This window comes from Emys orbicularis, chromosome 2 (genome assembly GCF_028017835.1).
Source record: "Emys orbicularis isolate rEmyOrb1 chromosome 2, rEmyOrb1.hap1, whole genome shotgun sequence".
Lineage (NCBI taxonomy): Eukaryota > Metazoa > Chordata > Testudines > Emydidae > Emys > Emys orbicularis.
In genome coordinates, this window is record NC_088684.1 from 142,878,326 (window position 1) to 142,897,430 (window position 19,105).

General features: G+C 44.4%; 1 protein-coding gene across 1 annotated transcript in view; it reads left to right on the plus strand.

Annotated features, from left to right (window-relative positions):
• The window catches only part of LOC135874779 (tetraspanin-15-like), a 198,079-nt gene extending 186,878 nt beyond the window's left edge, over positions 1-11,201 (plus strand). The window contains exon 8 of the mRNA XM_065399708.1: positions 10,977-11,201. Coding sequence (XP_065255780.1) covers positions 10,977-11,201 — 225 coding nt within the window. The remainder of the gene's footprint in view (positions 1-10,976) is intronic.
• Positions 11,202-19,105: the final 7,904 nt, after the last annotated feature.

The window sequence follows — 19,105 nt, forward strand, 5'->3', positions numbered from 1 at the left end:
CTATCTTTGATCCAACCAGCTCAAATAACGATAGCAGCGATGCCGCGGCACTGCAGGCTAATCGCGCAGGTACTGGGACGGCCTGTACAGCCCATGCTGGCACCGCTTCACTTGCTTGCTGCATCTCAAAGCTAGCTCAGGTATGTCTACACCTGCTGCAGTCACACCTCTGCCTGCAGTGTAGACATACCCTCTGATGCAGCCACCTCTGGGGTGGGGACCAAAAACCACCCAACACATGGGACAGCAGTGAGGGAAGGGGAAACTTTGACCAAGAGCAGCGCTATAAACACCAGCTGTTACAAAAGTTGCCGTGAGATCTCTAATGTCTACATCAGGAAGACAGGGCCCATCCCCGTAATAATAAAGATAGCACAAAATTTTGAGGAGCTAGATATTTGAGGCCTTAAAATGAGAAACAATGGGGATGATTTTCATTTTACTGAAAGGGTCAGAATATCGTTGTCCCTTTGGATTGCCCGCTGCAACTTAGAAAAACACAAAATACTGCATGAAAATATCCTGCAGTCTTGTCAGTTTCAAACACAAATGAATAATGATGCCACATAATTATTTTTCAACTAAATTGAGCCTCCTTTGCTCTATGTGGCTCTCCTTAATGCGAGCGGTTGTGCCAAGATGAATTTGGTATGCAGCTGGGTAGAGCTGGAATATTTCATTGTCTGGGACAGACTTATGCGGTTGTGTGTGCCAAGTATGTATAGATTTATTACATCTTTCATACTCTTGAAGAAAACCAGTCCAATGCCCACGGTAGGTCCATGAACCTGAGGGGAAAAAAAATACCTACTGCAGAGGCAGCACAGTCTAGGAGCACAGTTAGTCTGAGGCAGCTCCTTGCACATGTACCTTTTATTCCTCCGCACGTTTACACACACAACATAACAGAGGCAACTTGAAGCAGGCGCTTTCCATGCCACCTCCCTCTTCAGCTCAGCTCACCTTCTGAGCTTCCCCTTGCTGCCTGTTGTTTCTACTTATACCCTCCCACATGCATCAGTAGCCCAGGAATTACCACCCAGCAGCTCATAATCCCCCAACAGAAAGTGTTTAATTGCTCGCAGCTGAGCCTGTAGCCATCTTCACCCTGCAGCACTGGCAGTGATCAGGAGGCTGCTGCTAGCAATCTGTCACATGCACAATGCCCCAGGTGCTTGGTCCCCTGTTCCCCAGACTGGGAGCTAGTGTATCATGTTGCTGTCTAGTGACACCCCCGCCTCCCCATTGTTTGGGCTTCGGAGGTGCCCGTGTTCATGTGATCTGAGGGAGGAATGCCACAACTCTAGGTGTGTGAAAGTGCCAGTGGAGTGGAAGGTAATGAGCGTGCTCCATCAAATCACGTGGCTGTTGGGAAGGTCCGTGCGGGTCTGCTCTCCCTGCCTGTCAGCAGTGGGTTTTGCCTTCCTCTCTTTACTTCCCTGGTTATCATAAAACGTTTTTCAGGATGGCGGATCCACCAAAAGAGAACATTGCATAGGCTCCTAGTCAGAGGTGGATTAAGGTTTCCTGGGACCCTGGGCCAGAGCAAGTGGGGGGCCCCTCACCACTGCTCCACCCCCATTCTGCCCCTTTCTGTCCCTTCCCCAGGGCCTGCCTCTGTTCCACCCAGGGCCCCCCCCATTACACCCCTCCCCACTACAGCTTGACAACCCCTTTTGCTCCTTTCTGTGTCTCTCTCTCCCCCCCCTCCCCCCCGGGCCCCAAGACCGGATAAGCTCTGTCCCCGCACCACAGCCCCGGGGCCATAGTGCGGGAGTGAGAGCTCCTCCAGTCCCAGAGCCACAGCAGGGGTCCGGGTGCTGGGGCTTCCCCCACCACCCCTTGCGCTTTTGTGGGGGACCAGGGTTGAGGTCCTGGGGCTTCTCCAGCCCTGGCCACCCATCACTTCTGCTGGAGAGTGGGGTCAGGGGCCGCTGGAGGGGGTCTTGCCCTGCTGCCCCGCAGCTTCTGCCGGGGTCGGGATCCGCTAGGGGGGCTTCCCCCGTCCCGTGGCTGCTGCCCCGGAGCAGAGATGGAGTGTGGGGGCTTCCGCCCGGCGGTGGATTTTTTCCAGGGCCCCCCGGTTGGCTGGGGCCCCTGGGCATGGGCCCCAACATCCCAGTGGCTAATCTGCCACTGCTCCTAGTTGAAGGATTCATTAACTGTTCCAGAAATAGTGTTCTTTTGGTAGAGCTAATTAACAAATACAGCCTTCTGCTTTCCCTCTTACTGCCCTAACCTTTTTTTTTTCTTTCCCTTTTTCAGTGTAGTGAGGAAAGGGGGAATTTAGGCCTGCATCCATAAAAGGCCTAACTTCTAGACAAAGCTATAACCCTTTGATAATCACCTTAAAGTGGCTGAGAGGTGGAACAATAGGGCCATACGTTGAAGATATGGAAATCCCAAAGGATCTAGAAAATCAGAGAAACAACATGTGATGCACAAAGCCTGAGTTAGGTCCCTGTGCTCCTTATTCAGTCCATGGGGAGAGATAAGTGCCTTAGAAAGGGACCCACAAAAGTCAGCACATTAGACAGGTAGCTGCCTAAACTAGCCACGGGGAAATTCTGAAAAGAGGAGCATATCTTAAGCCCTGACCCTCTCACGGAGATAGGTACCTGAGTTCAGGCTGCTGGGAGGCACCAATCTCTGCTAGCAAGCCACAGCTGGGAACCCCTCTCCTGGAATTAGCTGGCTTAGGCACCTACTTTGTTTCTTGTGAGAATGAGTTAGAGACTTGCCTCTCTCCACACAAAATGGCTGGGGGAGGAGGTGGTGCCCAGCCCACCTTGTAACTTTTAGCCCCCTGATAGCAGTCACCTGGTTATGTGGGATAGATTTTAGAAAGGCTTTTGTTGCAGTCACACATGACATTCTCATACGCAAACTAGGGAAATGTGGTCTAGATGAAATTATTATAAGCTGAGTGCACAACTGGTTGAAAGACCATACTTTAGTATCAATGGTTTGCTGTCAAACGAGGAGGGTGTGGCAAGTGGATCCCACAGGGGTCAGTCCTGGGTCCAGTACTTCAATATTTTCATTAATAACTTGCATAATGGAGCAGAGAGTATGCTTATAACATTTGCAGATGAAACCGAGCAGGGAGGGGTTGCTACCACTTTGGAGGACAGGATTAGAATACAAAACAAACTTGACAAATTGGAGAATTGATCTGAAAGCAACAAGATGAAATTCAGTCAAAGACAAGTGCTAAGTACTACACTTAGGCAGGAAAAGTCAAATGCTCAACTACAAAATGGGGAATAACTGGCTAGGTGGTAGTACTAGTGAAAAGGTTCTGCAGGTGATAGTGGATGACAAATTTAATGAGTCAACAATGTGATCTTGCGAAAAAGACTAATATTATTCTAGAGTGCATGAATAGGAGTGTCGTATGTAAGACACAACAGGAAAGATGTGGCAAATTAGAGAGAGTCCAGAGGAGAGCAACAAAAATGATGATAGGTTTAAAAAACCTGACCTATGGGGAATGGTTAAAAAACCTGAGCTTGTTTAGTCTTGAGAAAAAAAGACTCGGAGGTGGGGGGGACGGACCTGATAACAGTCTTCAAATATATTAAGGGCTGTTATAAAGAGGATGGAGATCAATTGTTCGCCTTGTCCACTGATGGTAGGACAAGAAGTTATGGGTATAATCTGCAGCAAGGGAGATTGAGGTTAGATATTAGGGAAAACTGTCAAACTCTAAGGGTGCTTAAGCTCTGGAGCAGGCTTCCAAGGGAGGTGGTGGAATCCCCGTCATTGGAGGGTTTTAAGACCAGGTTGGACAAACACCTGACAGATATGCTCTAGGTTTACTTGGTCCTGCCTCAGCGCAGGGGCTGGACTTGGTGACTTCTCAAGGTCCCTTCTGGCCTTCCATTCCTATGATTCAATGATATTCTAGTGTGGGCTCCTTCAATCTCTCCTGGTAGTTTAATAGCACTGGAGCCTGAATTCCTCTGCTGATTCCAGGACAGCATGGTCTAATGGACTTAAGTACAGTAGTGGAAGTCAGGAACATGTGAGATCTCATCCTGGTTTTGCCATTGAAGTATCAGGTGCCCGTGTGCAAAGCACTTAAGCTCTTGCTAAGGACAACCTGGCCCTTCATTTACACAGTGATGGACACTATCGTATAAGAACTGGATAGAGCTAACAAGTGGCATTAGATTTTTGAAATGCGAGTCTTAAACCTTTTTCTTAGTGGGCTCTGGAGAGCACTGCCTACTGTTTTAGAGCATGACTTTCCTTTTTGTTTCTGACCTGAGTTTGCGGTCAGCATAGCAGCAGTAATGAATATGTGATGAAATAAAGTGTTTTGAATTTCTAAGCTGGCTATCAGATTCCATCAACCAGAAGTCTGCCTGCTTTGCTTATTTCTTTCTGCTTCAATTCTATGGCATAAGAATCAATTGAACGTTAGAAGTTCTGTATATTCCATTGCACAATTTCTGGATTGTAAATAGTGTCAGGAGGCTAATGTATTCCTCATGCCTTTAGTGATGCATGATTCTTGAAAGAATAGCATGAGGACACATTACTATCTATTTTAGTAATGAATTGTTTTCAAAGCCACGGGGCATAAAACAAACTTATTAGAAGATCATTTGAGCTGCAAGATATGTTGATTTCAAGCCATCTGGATAGCTAAATGATGTGAAGTGTTCTGAAGATTCTAATGTTCACTTTACTTTCCATTTCTGTGGTTTTATTTTCTAACAAATAATACGAATAAAATCTTAGTATTTCATTTATATCGGGGTAGCCAAACCACAGCTCGCGAGCCACATGCGTCTCTGTTACAGTTAGTGCAGCTTGCAGAACCCCCTACACTCCCCCATTCTCCACCTACCATACTGGGAGTGGGGAGCTCAGGACCTCTGCCTTGCAGCAGGGTGGTTGGGTAGGGCCTTCTGCCCAGTGGAGAAGGGGTTTTCGAGGCTTCAGCCCCATGGGGCACGCATGCTGTGGCTTGGGATTTCAGTAGGATCAGGGCCAAGCCCCGGCAGCCACCTCCTGCGGGGCTGAAGCCCCGAGCCCCAGCATAAGAATGGCCATACTGGGTCAGACCAAAGGTCCATCTAGCCCAGTGTCCTGTCTGCCGACAGTGGCCAATACCAGGTGCCCCAGAGGGAACGAACAGAACAGGGAATCATCAAGTGATCCATCCCCTGTTGCCCATTCCCAGCTTCTGGCAAAGTATCTTGTGCAGGTATGCCCCTGCTCTCAAACTTCTGAAGATTGTCGTATGTGGCTTGGAGAGTCAGTAAGTTTGGCCACCCCTGATTTATATAATGCCTTTCAAACAGAAGAATCCCTAATAATAATACTTCTAAGATTGGGCATTTGACGGATCCAACAATAATTGGTCAATTGACTGGCCAAATATTGTTGAAAGATGGTCAAACATTTTAAAGCACTAATTTATTTGAACAGTGACCACAGAAACAAATCAGTAAGAAGACCTCAGGGCACTCTTACCGGAATATTTGACAATATTTGACTGCCAGCTGACATTTGACCGGTCAATTGATCGGTTTGCCAAGCCTAACTTTGCACTCTGTAGCACCTCTCTAAGGATGATGATAACATACTGTTCAAGTGCCAGCAATGTACTCTGTGGTATAAAAACAGGAAACACGGGGACGGCCCCTGCCCCAAAAAGCTTCCACTATAAGATAGACATAAAATAGACAGGATGCTCGGCGAAGCCCCGAGGATGGAACAACTGGGACTCTTAAAACAATTATTGTACTTTTAATTATCAAAGGGTGTGCTTGATCCTGGTCTCTGCTATACAGCCTCCCAGCTCCCTTACTATCGTGACCTGTGAATAAGGGAAGACCCCTGCATGTACTAGATGATTGCTGCTTACTCTGAGCCATTGCATAGAAGCCTTTGTTGTTACAGCTTTAGATTGGATAGGGTCAAGTACTAGCAACTTCCATACCAGCAATGTGTATTGCATGAGAAACACTGTCATATGTGCTGGATGTTCCACAAACACTGGGCAAGTCATTCTAATGATCAGTTTTAATAAAAGATGTTGCATAGCGTGCTATTCATAAAATAACGCAACAGCAATGGATGGCTGAAACTAGACCCGGCAAAGAGCATGCTGTAGCGAACAATCCTGAACTGTTAGGGGAATGCGCTATGTGCCCTAATTGGTCATAGCCTTCTCTTACTTCTGTGACTGATTGAACAACTGTAAAGTAAAACTAGACATCTGTAGGCTCCATCAGTATTAGTGTTCCATGGGAAGTGCAAAATTGTTGGTCAGTCTCAGAGGCCAAGTCAACTTCAAGCATAATTTTCGGATCACCTGCACGGACCATTAGCATGAATGGCAGAGCTTCCCTTCTTTTTCCAAAGAGAAATTAATAAATCCGATGTTGTTAATGTTTATCTGTTCACTGGAGACCACTGATTTGATTAGTTATTTCCCCATAGTCAATTTAGTGTTATGTCTGTCTGCAAATTGTGTAGCTTCTTGTTGGCAAACTCATTTTCCATTCTACTTAATGGCAAAACTGTTGTGTAATTTAAAGTGCATTACACCCAGGCCTATTTATCCCCATTTGTCTCTTCCTTTTAACATTCTCAGTTTCCAGACAATTTCACAGATTGATTAGGACTCAAATAAATCATTATTATAATTTTTCAGCTCTAAAAACAATATGCCACAATAATGTGTTAGACTCAAATTAATAAATGTGGCAGATGCAGTTTGGTTACTTCCTGATTTACACTTCAATGTCCTTTAAGCAATGTTAGAAGAAAACATGTTTGCTAATAGCATTCGCAAAATGATAGGGAAAGCCCTGCGGACTTCAAATTAGGTTATCTTAAACCATAGGATTATATAGCTTTAATCTTACACAAAGCTCCTACACCATGGCATGAAGTGAATTGCTTGGGAGAATAAACTCCATGTAACTTAGTAACGTACTCCTCTTAATGCATTGCCCCAGCTGGTATGTGTGCTCTTTCTGCACTGTATCTCAGTGCAGTTTTGGTCATTCAGAACTTAAAAAACAAGTCATCACCTACAGAGGCCTATATAGAGGGCAAGTCAACCCCTTCCTCCCACCACAAGCTTCGGAAAAGTTCAATTCAATTCAAAACATTGTGTTCCTGTCCGCACACTAGACTCATTGCCCTGTGTGTTCCCATCACAGTACTGTAATAGCTGCAGAGTAGTATATCATGGGAGTGACCTACTCTTGGGTGATAGCACTGCATAAACAGCAAAAGGTCTCGAGGGATTGCCCTCGCTCCTTTGTTTCAAATAGCCAAGCACATGAGCATGTGGCAGCAGGGTCTGCACAGCAGTTTAGGACTGGTCTACTAGTTATACTGCAAGTGCGATTTTCAAACATAAATACCCAAACAATGCATTCAAATTCTATATTGGAATTCTCACTTGGCACTTGAATGTGTCAGTGCCTGTTTAATGTGATTTGAGCATCTAAATATGGATCCCGATGTCCTTAAGGCACTTGTATTTCCAAATTGAGCCCATCTGGCTCAAAACAATGAATCACAGGCAAAGGCTGCCTAGCCTTCTGAGAGAAGGCTTCACTGCTTACAGAGCACTTCTTAGGGCAGGTCTACACTTACTTCCTGGTTCGGCGGCAGGCAATCGATCTTCTGGGATCGATCCCGGAAGTACTCGCCGTCGACGCCGGTACTCCAGCTCGGCGAGAGGAGTACGCGGCATCGACGGGGGAGCCTGCCTGCCGCGTCTGGAGCCGCGGTAAGTTCGAACTAAGGTACTTCGAATTCAGCTACGTTAATAACGTAGCTGAATTTGCGTACCTTAGTTCGAAGTGGGGGGTTAGTGTGGACCAGGCCTTAGTCTCTTCTGTTTCACAGCAAGATGTTTCAAATTGAATTGTTTCTAGCCAGGAGCATGGATCTGGAAGAACTAAAAGAAACACAAGGTTCCAGAGCAAAATATAATGAACGAGGTGTGTCTACTGTGGTTGGGTTTCCAATTTTGCAAACCCAAGAGTTTGGACAGTGTTCAGATTAGCATCTCAACTTTAGAACGCTTATCCAAACCAAGCCAAAGCATCTGAGGTATGCCCACCAGTCATCATTATTGTTCATCAGGGTCCATCATTCCACTGTGCTTGGATTCATAACACCATATTCAGCTCACATGTCAGTGGGCCTTCTGTACTGAAGTCAATGCAGTTGTGCCCGTGGGCATCAGAGATTGAAATTGGCCCAAAACTTTTTTCTTCCAAGGAAACTGCCATCCTCCGAAATCTGAGTAATTGAGGGGTTAATACCAAATAAGCCACATGCCGTATTTTGCTGGAACGCCTGATGTTCCAAATGAGCCCAGGAAATCTCTGATTATTACTGTTATCATCATCTGTTCTGTAAATAGTGTCTTGTACCTGTTTTTACCCTAATAAATTATCTCCCTAGCATTTTGCTCATAATCACCACTGTTGTGCCGTTTATAAGAAAATGTCAGGTGAACGCAAAGTGATACTTTAAATCTTGTGCTAATGAAATAGTTTTTTTAGATCAAAATGCTTTATTTTGTTTCTCTGCATGGCAGCATATAAATAACACACTGAACCACCTCTTTCCTTCTGGCATGATAAAGTTTTTAGCAAAAAATCCAATAATTTGCCACTCTTCCCATAATGTGCACTGTGGCTGCACAATACTGTGATTTCAGACCTAACTGTAATCTGGTTAGCAAGGTACTAGCGTTATAATTAATGAGATAAAGCCATTTAAGAGTGTGATATAAATGAGGCCATTATTCTAGCTGAGAATTTAATGGGAACTTGGTTTTTGTAATTTTGTATTAGGCGGTTTGCATTGTTTCTTCATTTGTTGTGTGGTGGTTACCAGAGAAACTGAGCTGATAGCTGAAAGGTTAAGGGCCTTGCTTGGAGCAGAGGGATGGTCCAGTGGTTAGGGCTCTAGCCTGGGACTTGGGAGAGCAGGGGTCAAGCACATGCCCTACTGAAGATTTTGTGTTATGCTGGGCCCATCATTTATTCTCTCGCCTGTACAGAGGGCAGTTCTACTACCCCCAATCTCAGAGGGGTGCCTGAGAATAAATATGTAAAAGGTTGGGCAGTAACGGGGGCCATATAAGTACCTAAAACAGATCAACTCTGAGAGACTGAGTATCAAGGCTGGGCCTTAAACCTGAAAGAATGGAGAAATTAGTGCCTCAGAAGAACTGAGCGCCCAAACATCACGCCACAGATAACAGGAGCTGAAAATCAGGCTACAGCTAACTCAGGAGGTTGCTAACTAAGGGATGCAAATCCAGTTCTGATCTACATCACTCATTCATATCCATCGCAGATCAGCAGCAAAGACAAGCCTATATGATGGCTCTTGTTTGATCCACATGAAATAGCTGGTGCCTCAGTTCCATTTCTAATAAATGGGACGTGTCCCCCTGCTGGCAACCTCAGCAGGGAGGCCAAAGACTGAATAGACCATTGAAACAGAACCTTTTTTCTAGAGCCAGAATAACAAAAATTAGCAGGCTGTTGTGGAGGAACGTATGCTGCCACTGCTTGTGCTGCTAATCAAGAGAGAAATTCACTCTTCAGGGACCCCAGTTCAGTAATTTGCATTCATCCAAGAATCTCAAAGAAGTTCTTTTCAAGCATTAAGCATGTATTTCTGCTAAGACTCCTGCCTGTCCTCTGTGTACAGATGGGCAAACGGAGGCAGAGAGTGGGGAAATGACTTGTCCTAGGTCACCCGGCAGGATAATACCAATGCCAAGTTAGTCAAATCTCATACTTCAGAGCATGATCTGATACCATTCAGGGGTTAAGAGGAGATTTGTTCTCCTATACATAGTCCCACACAATTGACTAGATGCATTATATTGTATTGGCTTTTTGCCTTTCTCTGCAGTATTTAATATTGGACTTTGCTGAAGGCAAGATCCCAGACCTCATGGTCCGAACCAGTTTGGTGAATTTATTCACTCAAATGGACAATAACATCGACTCAAGTAATGCTGATATTTTTGCTTTGATGGCTTTGTTTGGATGCATAAATAATGACAATCAAAAATTACTGCACTTTCTCATCTACATTTGGAGAAGCCACCGGAGATTGTCTGGCTTAAATCCTTATAGTTGAACTGTCACAGATTCCTTGGATATGTTACATCTCCTCTCTTGGGCCTATAAGAGCCTGACTGTCTTGTGCTATCATTGCTGTGCCCAGGCCGCAAGTCTGTGCATGTGATGTAAACCAAGTAGGCATTTAGGACTGTCACAGCAGATAAGGGGAATCAGTCTTTTGAGTGACTGAGGGAGAAATTGGAAAAGGCCAAGAGAGATGTTCACCAAACTAAATCAAATTCTTGTTCCTTTTAATGCACCTTCACCTAGCGAAGCAGTAATAATGTTATATAGCACTGAAGGATCCCAAAGTGTGTTAGATACTGTGTATATCGGGCTCATTTACCTACCACTGAAATGCAGCCAACTTTACCATCGTACACTTTTGCTCCTATGCACAAATAGCTTTACAAAATAGCTCATTTTAAGAGCAGTTTCTCCACCTGAAATTCAAGGAGGCAAAATGGAATAAGCCCTACTGGAATTTGACCAGAACACGAGGGCTAACGCACCTCCTCTTGCAAAATAAAAAGTGTCGGGGGATAACTTTCAGAGCATGTTTAAAAGACTGCACCTGTAGCAGCACAGTAGTGCTGGGACATTCAGTACAGACTTAGAGCTGAATAGTACCGCCTACATCTCTTCCTGCAGCATCTTCGTTTTCCCTGGACATCTCCCATCCAAGTTCTGATTAGGCTCAGTCCTGCCTAGCATGAGACCTGAGGATTTATTAACATGGCCAGGTTTAAAAGACCTTTAAAATAAAAATTTCTTGTATTTAAGGAACTGCATAAAGAATTGACATCACTAAATCTAATCCCTTTCAATGAATGTTTCTTGCAGGTACTTGGCCTGGTTATGGCCTGGTTATATTGGCGAAAGCTTGACGACATATACTGCAGACTGGACACTGTTGATTTCAAGGCACTTGAGGTGATAGACTTCAAAGCAGTGGACTTCACAGGTGCTGGCTGGTGCTTGTGTTTTCCCAGAGAAGGAGGCTACATTCCCGTCAATGTTACAGACGATGACGATGATGAAGAGGTTATCGGTCAAAGTAAAGTGTGAAGAGGTTCTGGTATCCTCAACGTGGCAGTTCAGAGCACAGCGCACCTGAAGGCGCAGACTAGAGAATGTGTGATGGACCTTAAGTAGGGAAATAACTAGACATCACACCCACTCATGCTTCATCCTCAAATTCATGGGATATCTTAGCAGGAATTCTAAAATAACTTAACATGGATACATGAGTAAGAATCAGCACACCGTGAAGGCACACAAAAGTGCCATAGTTTACATGCACTGTCTTGGCAACCCCAAGTGTTTGTATATATCTCCTTTTTACAAAATAAATGTAACTTTTTCTTTAATCTTACTTGTTTCTGATGCATATTTTTAGCTTCCAGAAACTGTGTGGAATTGGTAGAAAACACTGCAGTTAGCTATGGAAATATGAGTTTTAATATCCTGAGTTAGTCACAAAGAAAAGGCGGCCAGTCTGCAAAGAGAATGTCATTATAACTACCATCTCTTGCAAAGATGTGTTCTGAATGGCCTGTTCTTACCTGCACAATGTTTGATATTATTATCGCTATACAATTCTTCATTTCAGCTGTCTCTCTTCACTGCATAAGGGTCAAATCTTGTGCCCTTCTCCAGAGCAGTGGGAAACTATGGCCCAGTGGAACTGATGTGGTTCTGCTCCTGGAAGAGGTCAGGGGCAGGAGGTTGTTTGGCTTTTTTGGAACTCCAGGCCAAGCTCTGCATCACCTGAGGACCACAGTACTCTGCTCATGAGAGGTGGTGTTGGATACTCTAGTAGGTGACCTTCCTTCTGAGCCATAATGAACCAACATCCCCCATGTTGCTGCCATCATGCATAGTTTTCAGATGAGCCACAAAAGTGAGATCTTGACCATTTTTGGTTATCAAGGTTCCCATAGCACTTTTTGAAAGTTGGTATATATGATAGATAGGTAGTGATGACTTCAATATCCACATTAGATAATTACATTCTCTTTCCTTACATTCTCCTTATATTTCCAGTGGGACGTGTTAGTCTCATCACTTCCTGTCCTTAGCAGTTGTGTTGCTGTGCTCAGTTACACAGCTGCTGCATTTCAGTGAAGGGTGAGGGGGTCCCCCGTCTACTTGTATATAAAAGCTCTTTGGTGTCAGTCAGGATGGAAGGCACTATCTAAAAGTAAAGAGGTAGCTTTTATGCTCTCTTGGGTAACTGGAACACAGACCCATTTGCCCTTCTGTACCTTGCTTCATTGGAGGATGCCAATAGCTGTCTTGAAAAGGAATTGACTTTTCCAGGAATACGAGTCAGAATGGGGAGCCAAATCTTGGGTTATTGCTGCGAGTATATTTGCTGCTGCTTAGCTAGGGGAGATTCCCGGGGAAATGGGAATATGTTGAGCTCTTAAACCCTCCAGAACATCACTGGTGAACAATTGCTTTAATTCTTATCCTCAGGAAATCAAAAACATCCACTTCAATGTCTGTGCTTGACCTTATTGCAATGTGATATCAGCTGGTTTTCATATTCATAGATTCCCAGGCCAGAAGGGACCATTGTGATTGTCTCATCTGACCACCTGAATAACACAAGCTATAAGATTTCCCTATATTAATTTCAGCTGCAAATCCAATAGCTGTGCTTGAATAAGAAAAATATCCGAACTGGATTTTAAAATTTCCAGTGTTGGAGAATCCACTGTGACCCTTGTTAAGTTGATCAGATTGTTAATTATTCTTGTTGTTTAAAAATTTGTTCATTTCTGGTCTGAATTTGTTCAGTATCAAGTGTTATAAAATTATCCATCTTGAAACTGACGAATAGTTTCTGCAATTATTAAATGTATAAGATGGATTGATGCAGAAAGTAGGACCAGACGGCTCAGGAGTTAGGGGGCTAGAAATGGGATGCGGAGCCTTTCATCTTCAGGATGCTTGTTCACCTCTATTCCCTGGTTTTTGCTAAATGGCATGCTGGAATTTGACACCTATCTGACAGCGTGTGCTCAGAGTAGGTGGCCGTTTTTGTAGCTGCAGAGGAAAGCTTCAAAATAAATCAACTAGAATGTAACACAACGGGTAGGTGCATTATGCAAGGTTTTTCTCCATGCTGAAGTACCCTTTGCTGGCCCTGCAGCAGGTGGGATACCAGACCCGATGTACCCGGTGTCTGATCAAGTATGGTAATCCCATGTTTCCATCAGCTGCAGACAGGACTTCAAGGTAGCCAGGTTATTAGGCCTGTTCCCTTTTAAGTTAATGATAAAACTGCTGGGGCCTGACACTTCAGAGGTTCTGAGCATCCACTACTTCCATTGACTTCAATGGGACTTGTCAGGTGCACTTTAGAAAACCAAGCCACTTATTGTCTGCAATTGCAGCAGGACTGAGTCCGTTGTAGCTTTCCTAAGACCTTCCAAAGCCGCCTTCCAGGTTCTAACCCCTACCCCACTGCAGAAAAGATCTTCTTTTAAAAATTCCTTTAGTTTAACCTAAATAACCTCCTCCTATTTTAGTTTCCCTGTTTGAGATTTGAGATTTTTCTTTGCCCTCCTATGGAGGCATCTGCCTTGTTCAGCTTCTTGACAGGTCCCCTGCCTGCTCTGTGCCTTCCCCTACCAACCTGTCACATCAGGAAGCAGTCATCCACAAGACTGTTTCTTTACATTTTTTTTAAAACTCTGGCTTCTGAGCCTTATGATGTATAATGCATACCGTAGAGCAGGGAAGCATAAATCATTTAGCACGTAATTCACCTCTTACTTGATTTATTTATTTTAAGAAACTGTTTCAATGTGTAAGCGTAAAGGTTTCAGAGGAGTCTGTAAAAAAACAAAAAACAAAAAAAACCAACCTGGAGGGCAAAAGTACAATAGGAGAGAAGGAGATGGATACAATTTAAACCTTTGTCCTGGAGAAAGTCGTATTGTCCCAGACTGCCTGGATCATTCACCTTCTGCCGCTAGCTCCTCTTCAAAAGTCCTGATCTGGCAGGATGCAACTTCGGTCTGGGATTCTCATCTTCTTTTGGCATGCTAACAATTATGCTACACAGGCCTGATCCAGTACCCACTGCAGTCAATTGAAAGACTGGATCTGGCCCCAGGAGGCTTAAACTTCTACCTGTCCTGTCGGAAGGGAGAGTCTTTCTTTCTTTCTTTCTTTCTTTCTTTCTTTCTTTCTTTCTTTCTTTCTTTCTTTCTTTCACAAGAACTCAATGCTATTCGTGGAATTCAATCTATAGGCCAGGGAGAATTTTGCATCTCAAGGACTGTGCGGCCGTCATTCTGGGCAAGTCTGGTTGGTTTCTCTCTCACAGTTGTGAGGAATCTGACGTCCAGTTTGGATGTTCCCTGCCCCCAGTGAAAAAAATGATCCTACCCGTAGAGGGGGTTGGTCCTCTCTGAGGATACTGACTCCAATTCCAGATTCAGAGCAGGTGTTAAACCACTTTGACACCACAGGCCACTTGCTAGGAGCACGAGAGGCATACTTTATTTGCATGAAAATGTAATTTAAAAAAATAAATAAATTCTTAAGTGTAATCTCTTTCTTTTAACCATGTATGAAGGATGAGCTACATAAAAGCATCTGCTTGGTACATATCACCAGCAATGAAAGCCAAGCCATCCTACAGCCCAGTTAGAGAGGGAGATCAGACTGAAACCCCAGATTTTCAGAAAAGCTCAGCATGGTTGGGTGCACACTGGGTGAAGAACAGCTCTATTGTTTAAGCTGAGCACTTTGGAATCTTTAGTCTCCTGAAAAGCACAGGTGTGGATAACCAGTAGTTGGGCATGGGGCAGTGTTTAATACTCCAGGGAGCACAGTTGGCTCCCTCATTCATTTTGGACACCCTTGCACTGAAGTTTTCTGTAGGATTGTGGAGGCAATTGCATAGCACAAGTATTACTACTATTAGGAATTATTAACCAGTATCAGGATTGTGGTTTAACTAATGCAGTAATTAGATAGCAGGGTGTGACATTCTGTACCTTGGGGGAGCACCCTGTAACCCCCATATTCCTCATTTATATATAATTGTGATCTTGCATATAAAGCAGGCCATGTGAGGTATCAGGGGAAAGGTTATGAGCTGCTGAAAGTCATTTCTCCATCCATATATGTATATCATTAATGCATATGAAGTTATGAGAATTGTGTTGTATGGTTGTCACTAAAACATGCTGTAAGTTCTGTAAGTTAGGGAATCAGCCAGATATTAGCTCCCCAGAGGCAACAGCAAGGAAAGTAACCAATGCCCAGGGTGTCAAACAACCCATCAACAACCATTGTCCAGCAAGGGAGCTACAATTCAATGACTCACCTGCATGAGGCCACACTAGGGGAATTGCTCAACCTTGCCTGGGGACTCAGCAATGCCCCCCAGACATGCCTGCACTTGTGTGTTCCCCAAACACATGGGACTGAGGGTATAAAACAGAACAGAGCAGGCCCATGCCTCGCCTTTCTCCTTCCCCCACCCATGCTGCAAACAACAAGGACACTGAGAAGACTTAAGATGAGGGGACTGGCCCAGATTTCAAGGGTGAAATCTGTGTACTATGAACTGCAATATCCAGTGGGGTGAGAAAAACTGCTTAATCTAGATGTTACCCAGTCTAATAGGGTTGAGAGTTTAGACTGCCTGCTTAGATTTTATTTCTTTTGGTAACTAACTCTGACTTTTTGCCTAACACTTATAGTCACTTAAAATCTATTTTTTGTAGTCAATACATTTGTTTTACTGTTTATCTTTACCAGTGAGTTTGCAAATCTGCTATGGTTTTGCAAAGGCTGGTGTATATCCACTTTCCATTGATGAAGTGGTGAAGCAATTAATAAATTTGCACTGCTCATCTGGAGCAGTGCAAGATGGTATATTCCTGAGATACAGTGCTGGGAGTTGGGCGGGATTTGTTTCTGGTGCCTTTCTCTGTGTGATTCATGAGTGGCTCTGGGAACATTCATGCAATCTAGCTCCACATGCTGTTATGCTGAGTGATCACAGAGCCTGGAGGGGTTTGCTGCTTGTCACTAGCAAAGCATTGTGAGAGGCAGCCCAGGCTGGAGAGAGTTAAGGAGGCACAGCGGTCCCACAGTTCCAGGCTGCACCCCGGGGTCCTGTCACACGGGGTTTCAGCAGAGATGTGCAGATGCGCAGAGATAGAAATGAAGCTCTTTGCTATCGTGGAGTGGAACCTGGAGGTCACAGAGTGCTGTGACAGCCACAATATGTATTTACCTACCAAGGTGGGCAAATAATTCACAGTTAACTTATTCTGCAGGCTTCATCTCTTTTTCTGTTCGTGGCTTGTCCATGAACAGAAAGGCATCTTCTCATTCAAAAATATCTAACCAGTAATTCATCATAATTTGTTTGCATCTCAAAAATGATATTCAAAATTTCGTTGGCCGTATAGGTCATGTGGTATTGTCTCTATTTCCTGAATGGTTGAGAGCAACTCTTCTACAGTAGGTCTACACTGCAAGTAAAGGTATGATTGTAGTGCAGTAGACATACCTCTTTTAGCTTTCATATGGCTAGCATGGGTAACAAATTAAATTAAATTAATGGAGATATCCTATCTCCTAGAACTGGAAGGGACCTTGAAAGGTCGTCAAGTCCAGCCCCCTGCCTTCACTAGCAAGACCAAGTACTGATTTTGCCCCAGATTCCTAAGTGGCCCCCTCAAGAATTAAACTCACAACCCTGGGTTTAGTAGGCCAATGCTCAAACCACTTGAGCTCCCCAATAGTAATGTAGACATGGTGGCATGGGCTAGCAACTCAAGAACTTACCCAGGCGCCTACTCTGGTTGCTAGCCTGTGCAGAAGCATGTGCTGCCACGTCTACACTACTATGGTTATAGATGCTAGCTAGTATTCATCTACATCACACCTTCCCTTGCAGTGTAGACATATCCTAAGAAGCAGACTTCCAGTGAGAATTCTCAAGGTGATGAATTCAAACTCATTGGAAAAATTCAAACTCTTTTTTGGAAAATGCTATGCATAATTCATCCAGCTATTCCAACTCAGGGCTGAACACGGCTGCGTCACCATTACTTTGGCATGTTTCTCTGATGAATGGCAAAAATTTCTTTAATATTCCTAAGCAAAAGAAGCAGCTCAATAACTACAGAGGTATAACTGTAGATGTGAGATGTGTACTTCATCTGTGAATGTGCCTCGTTCCCATTATTACCCACAGGAGTTATAGCAGGTGCATAGGTCAGGTGAAACACTTGGCCTTCAGGGTTAACATACAGTGTGATAATTGCTCACATTAAATGCAAAAGCTGTAATTTTAGGAGTGAGAATACATTTACAGTGACTGTCTTGACCCCACAAAAGACTGTTGCAAATGCCCCTTTTTAATGATCATATTTTGATGCACCTCTTAATATTAATCAGGAATGATTTTGAAGCCTGGAGCTGGATTTATTAATCTGACCATAAATTGCGTAGTGTAGTAAATGCAGCGTGGGTAGAAAATGTGGGAGGTGTGTTTCATCGGGGCATGTCGCCCCATGAGTGAAGCTAAAAGTTCCTCTGAAAGCAACTAACCTAACCATTTTGCCTTCGTTTTTATTAATTGGTTGAGTATCATTCAGATGCATCACGCTGCTCTAAAGAACTTTTTCCATTGGTGTTACAAACTATAGAAAGAGGATCCAGTTCACCCACCACTGAGAGGCAGCCATTGCTGGGGTAAATTATGCAAACTGGCTAATGGACCAGAGCCACACCTGATTTAATTCAAAGTTCTTCCCACTCTGATAGGTTAAAAATGACTTGATGGATTTTCTTTAAACTACATACGTGAACAGAGAACATTTTTCTTCCGCACTGAGAAGCGACATGAAAAAATTCAGCCCAAAAAAGGAAACGAGAAACAACTGAAAAATAGAGAATTTAGGGTTGTATATGGCAGTGGTTAGTCAGTCGGGTTAGTAACTCTTCTAAAACTGTGGAGCAAAGGTTAGCCTTGCAGATGGTTTTGGGAATGCCCCAAGCAGTCGGGAAATGTGGATGTGCCAGGATTTCCACACTACGTTGTCCTCTGCTCTCTACGCTGACTTCCCATAGAATATTGAGGCAAATTCATAGTCTCGATCTTTATCTTCAGTGTGCTCAGTGGTCTGGGCCTAGCATTTCTAAAATCTCCCCTAAAGCTCCAGAATGAAGAGCATGATAACTCTGCTCCTCTGGCAAAATAAAATTTTACCCTATAAGGGTCAGGGTCATCTATGCAAGAGACACAGAGCTTCCTCCAGGGCTGGCTCTAACTTTTTTGCTGCCCCAAGCAAAAAAAAGAGCGCCGCCCCGCCGTAACACACCCCCCCCGAGCGCCGCGCCGCGGAAACACACACACCCCAGCGCCACGCCGTGCCGCTGAAACACCCCCCTGAGCGCCGTGCCGCTGAAACACCCCCCCCCAATGCCGCGCCGTGCCACCGAAATACACACCCCCTGAGTGCCGCGCCGCTGGGGGGGGGGGGATCCCTGAGCGCCGCGCCACCAAACCCCCTCCCCCCCCCAGCACCGCCGTGCCGAAACGCCCCCCCCATCCCCACGAGCACTGCGCCGCCGGGGGGAAAAAACAAAACCCGATCGCCGCAGAAATCGAGTTATTGGGGACTCTAAAAGTGGGAAACTGAGGTAGGCACACCTGTCATGCCATGGTCTGCCACAGGAAGGCACTCCAGGCAGAGGTATAGATATTGATTTCAAAGGCCCAAAGAGTTGAAGGTGTTTATAAACTCTCTCACTGGCCAACATTAAACAGTGATAGGTTTTGAGGTTATTTTTAAACAGAGCACTTGGTTTTATTCAGTTCCTTGGCAAACACCCAAAAGCATTTATTTAAATTGAAATTTTATTGATTAAACACAAGAAAGAACATGACATTAAAACAGGCCTTTTTATTGAAACAGTGGTTGAGT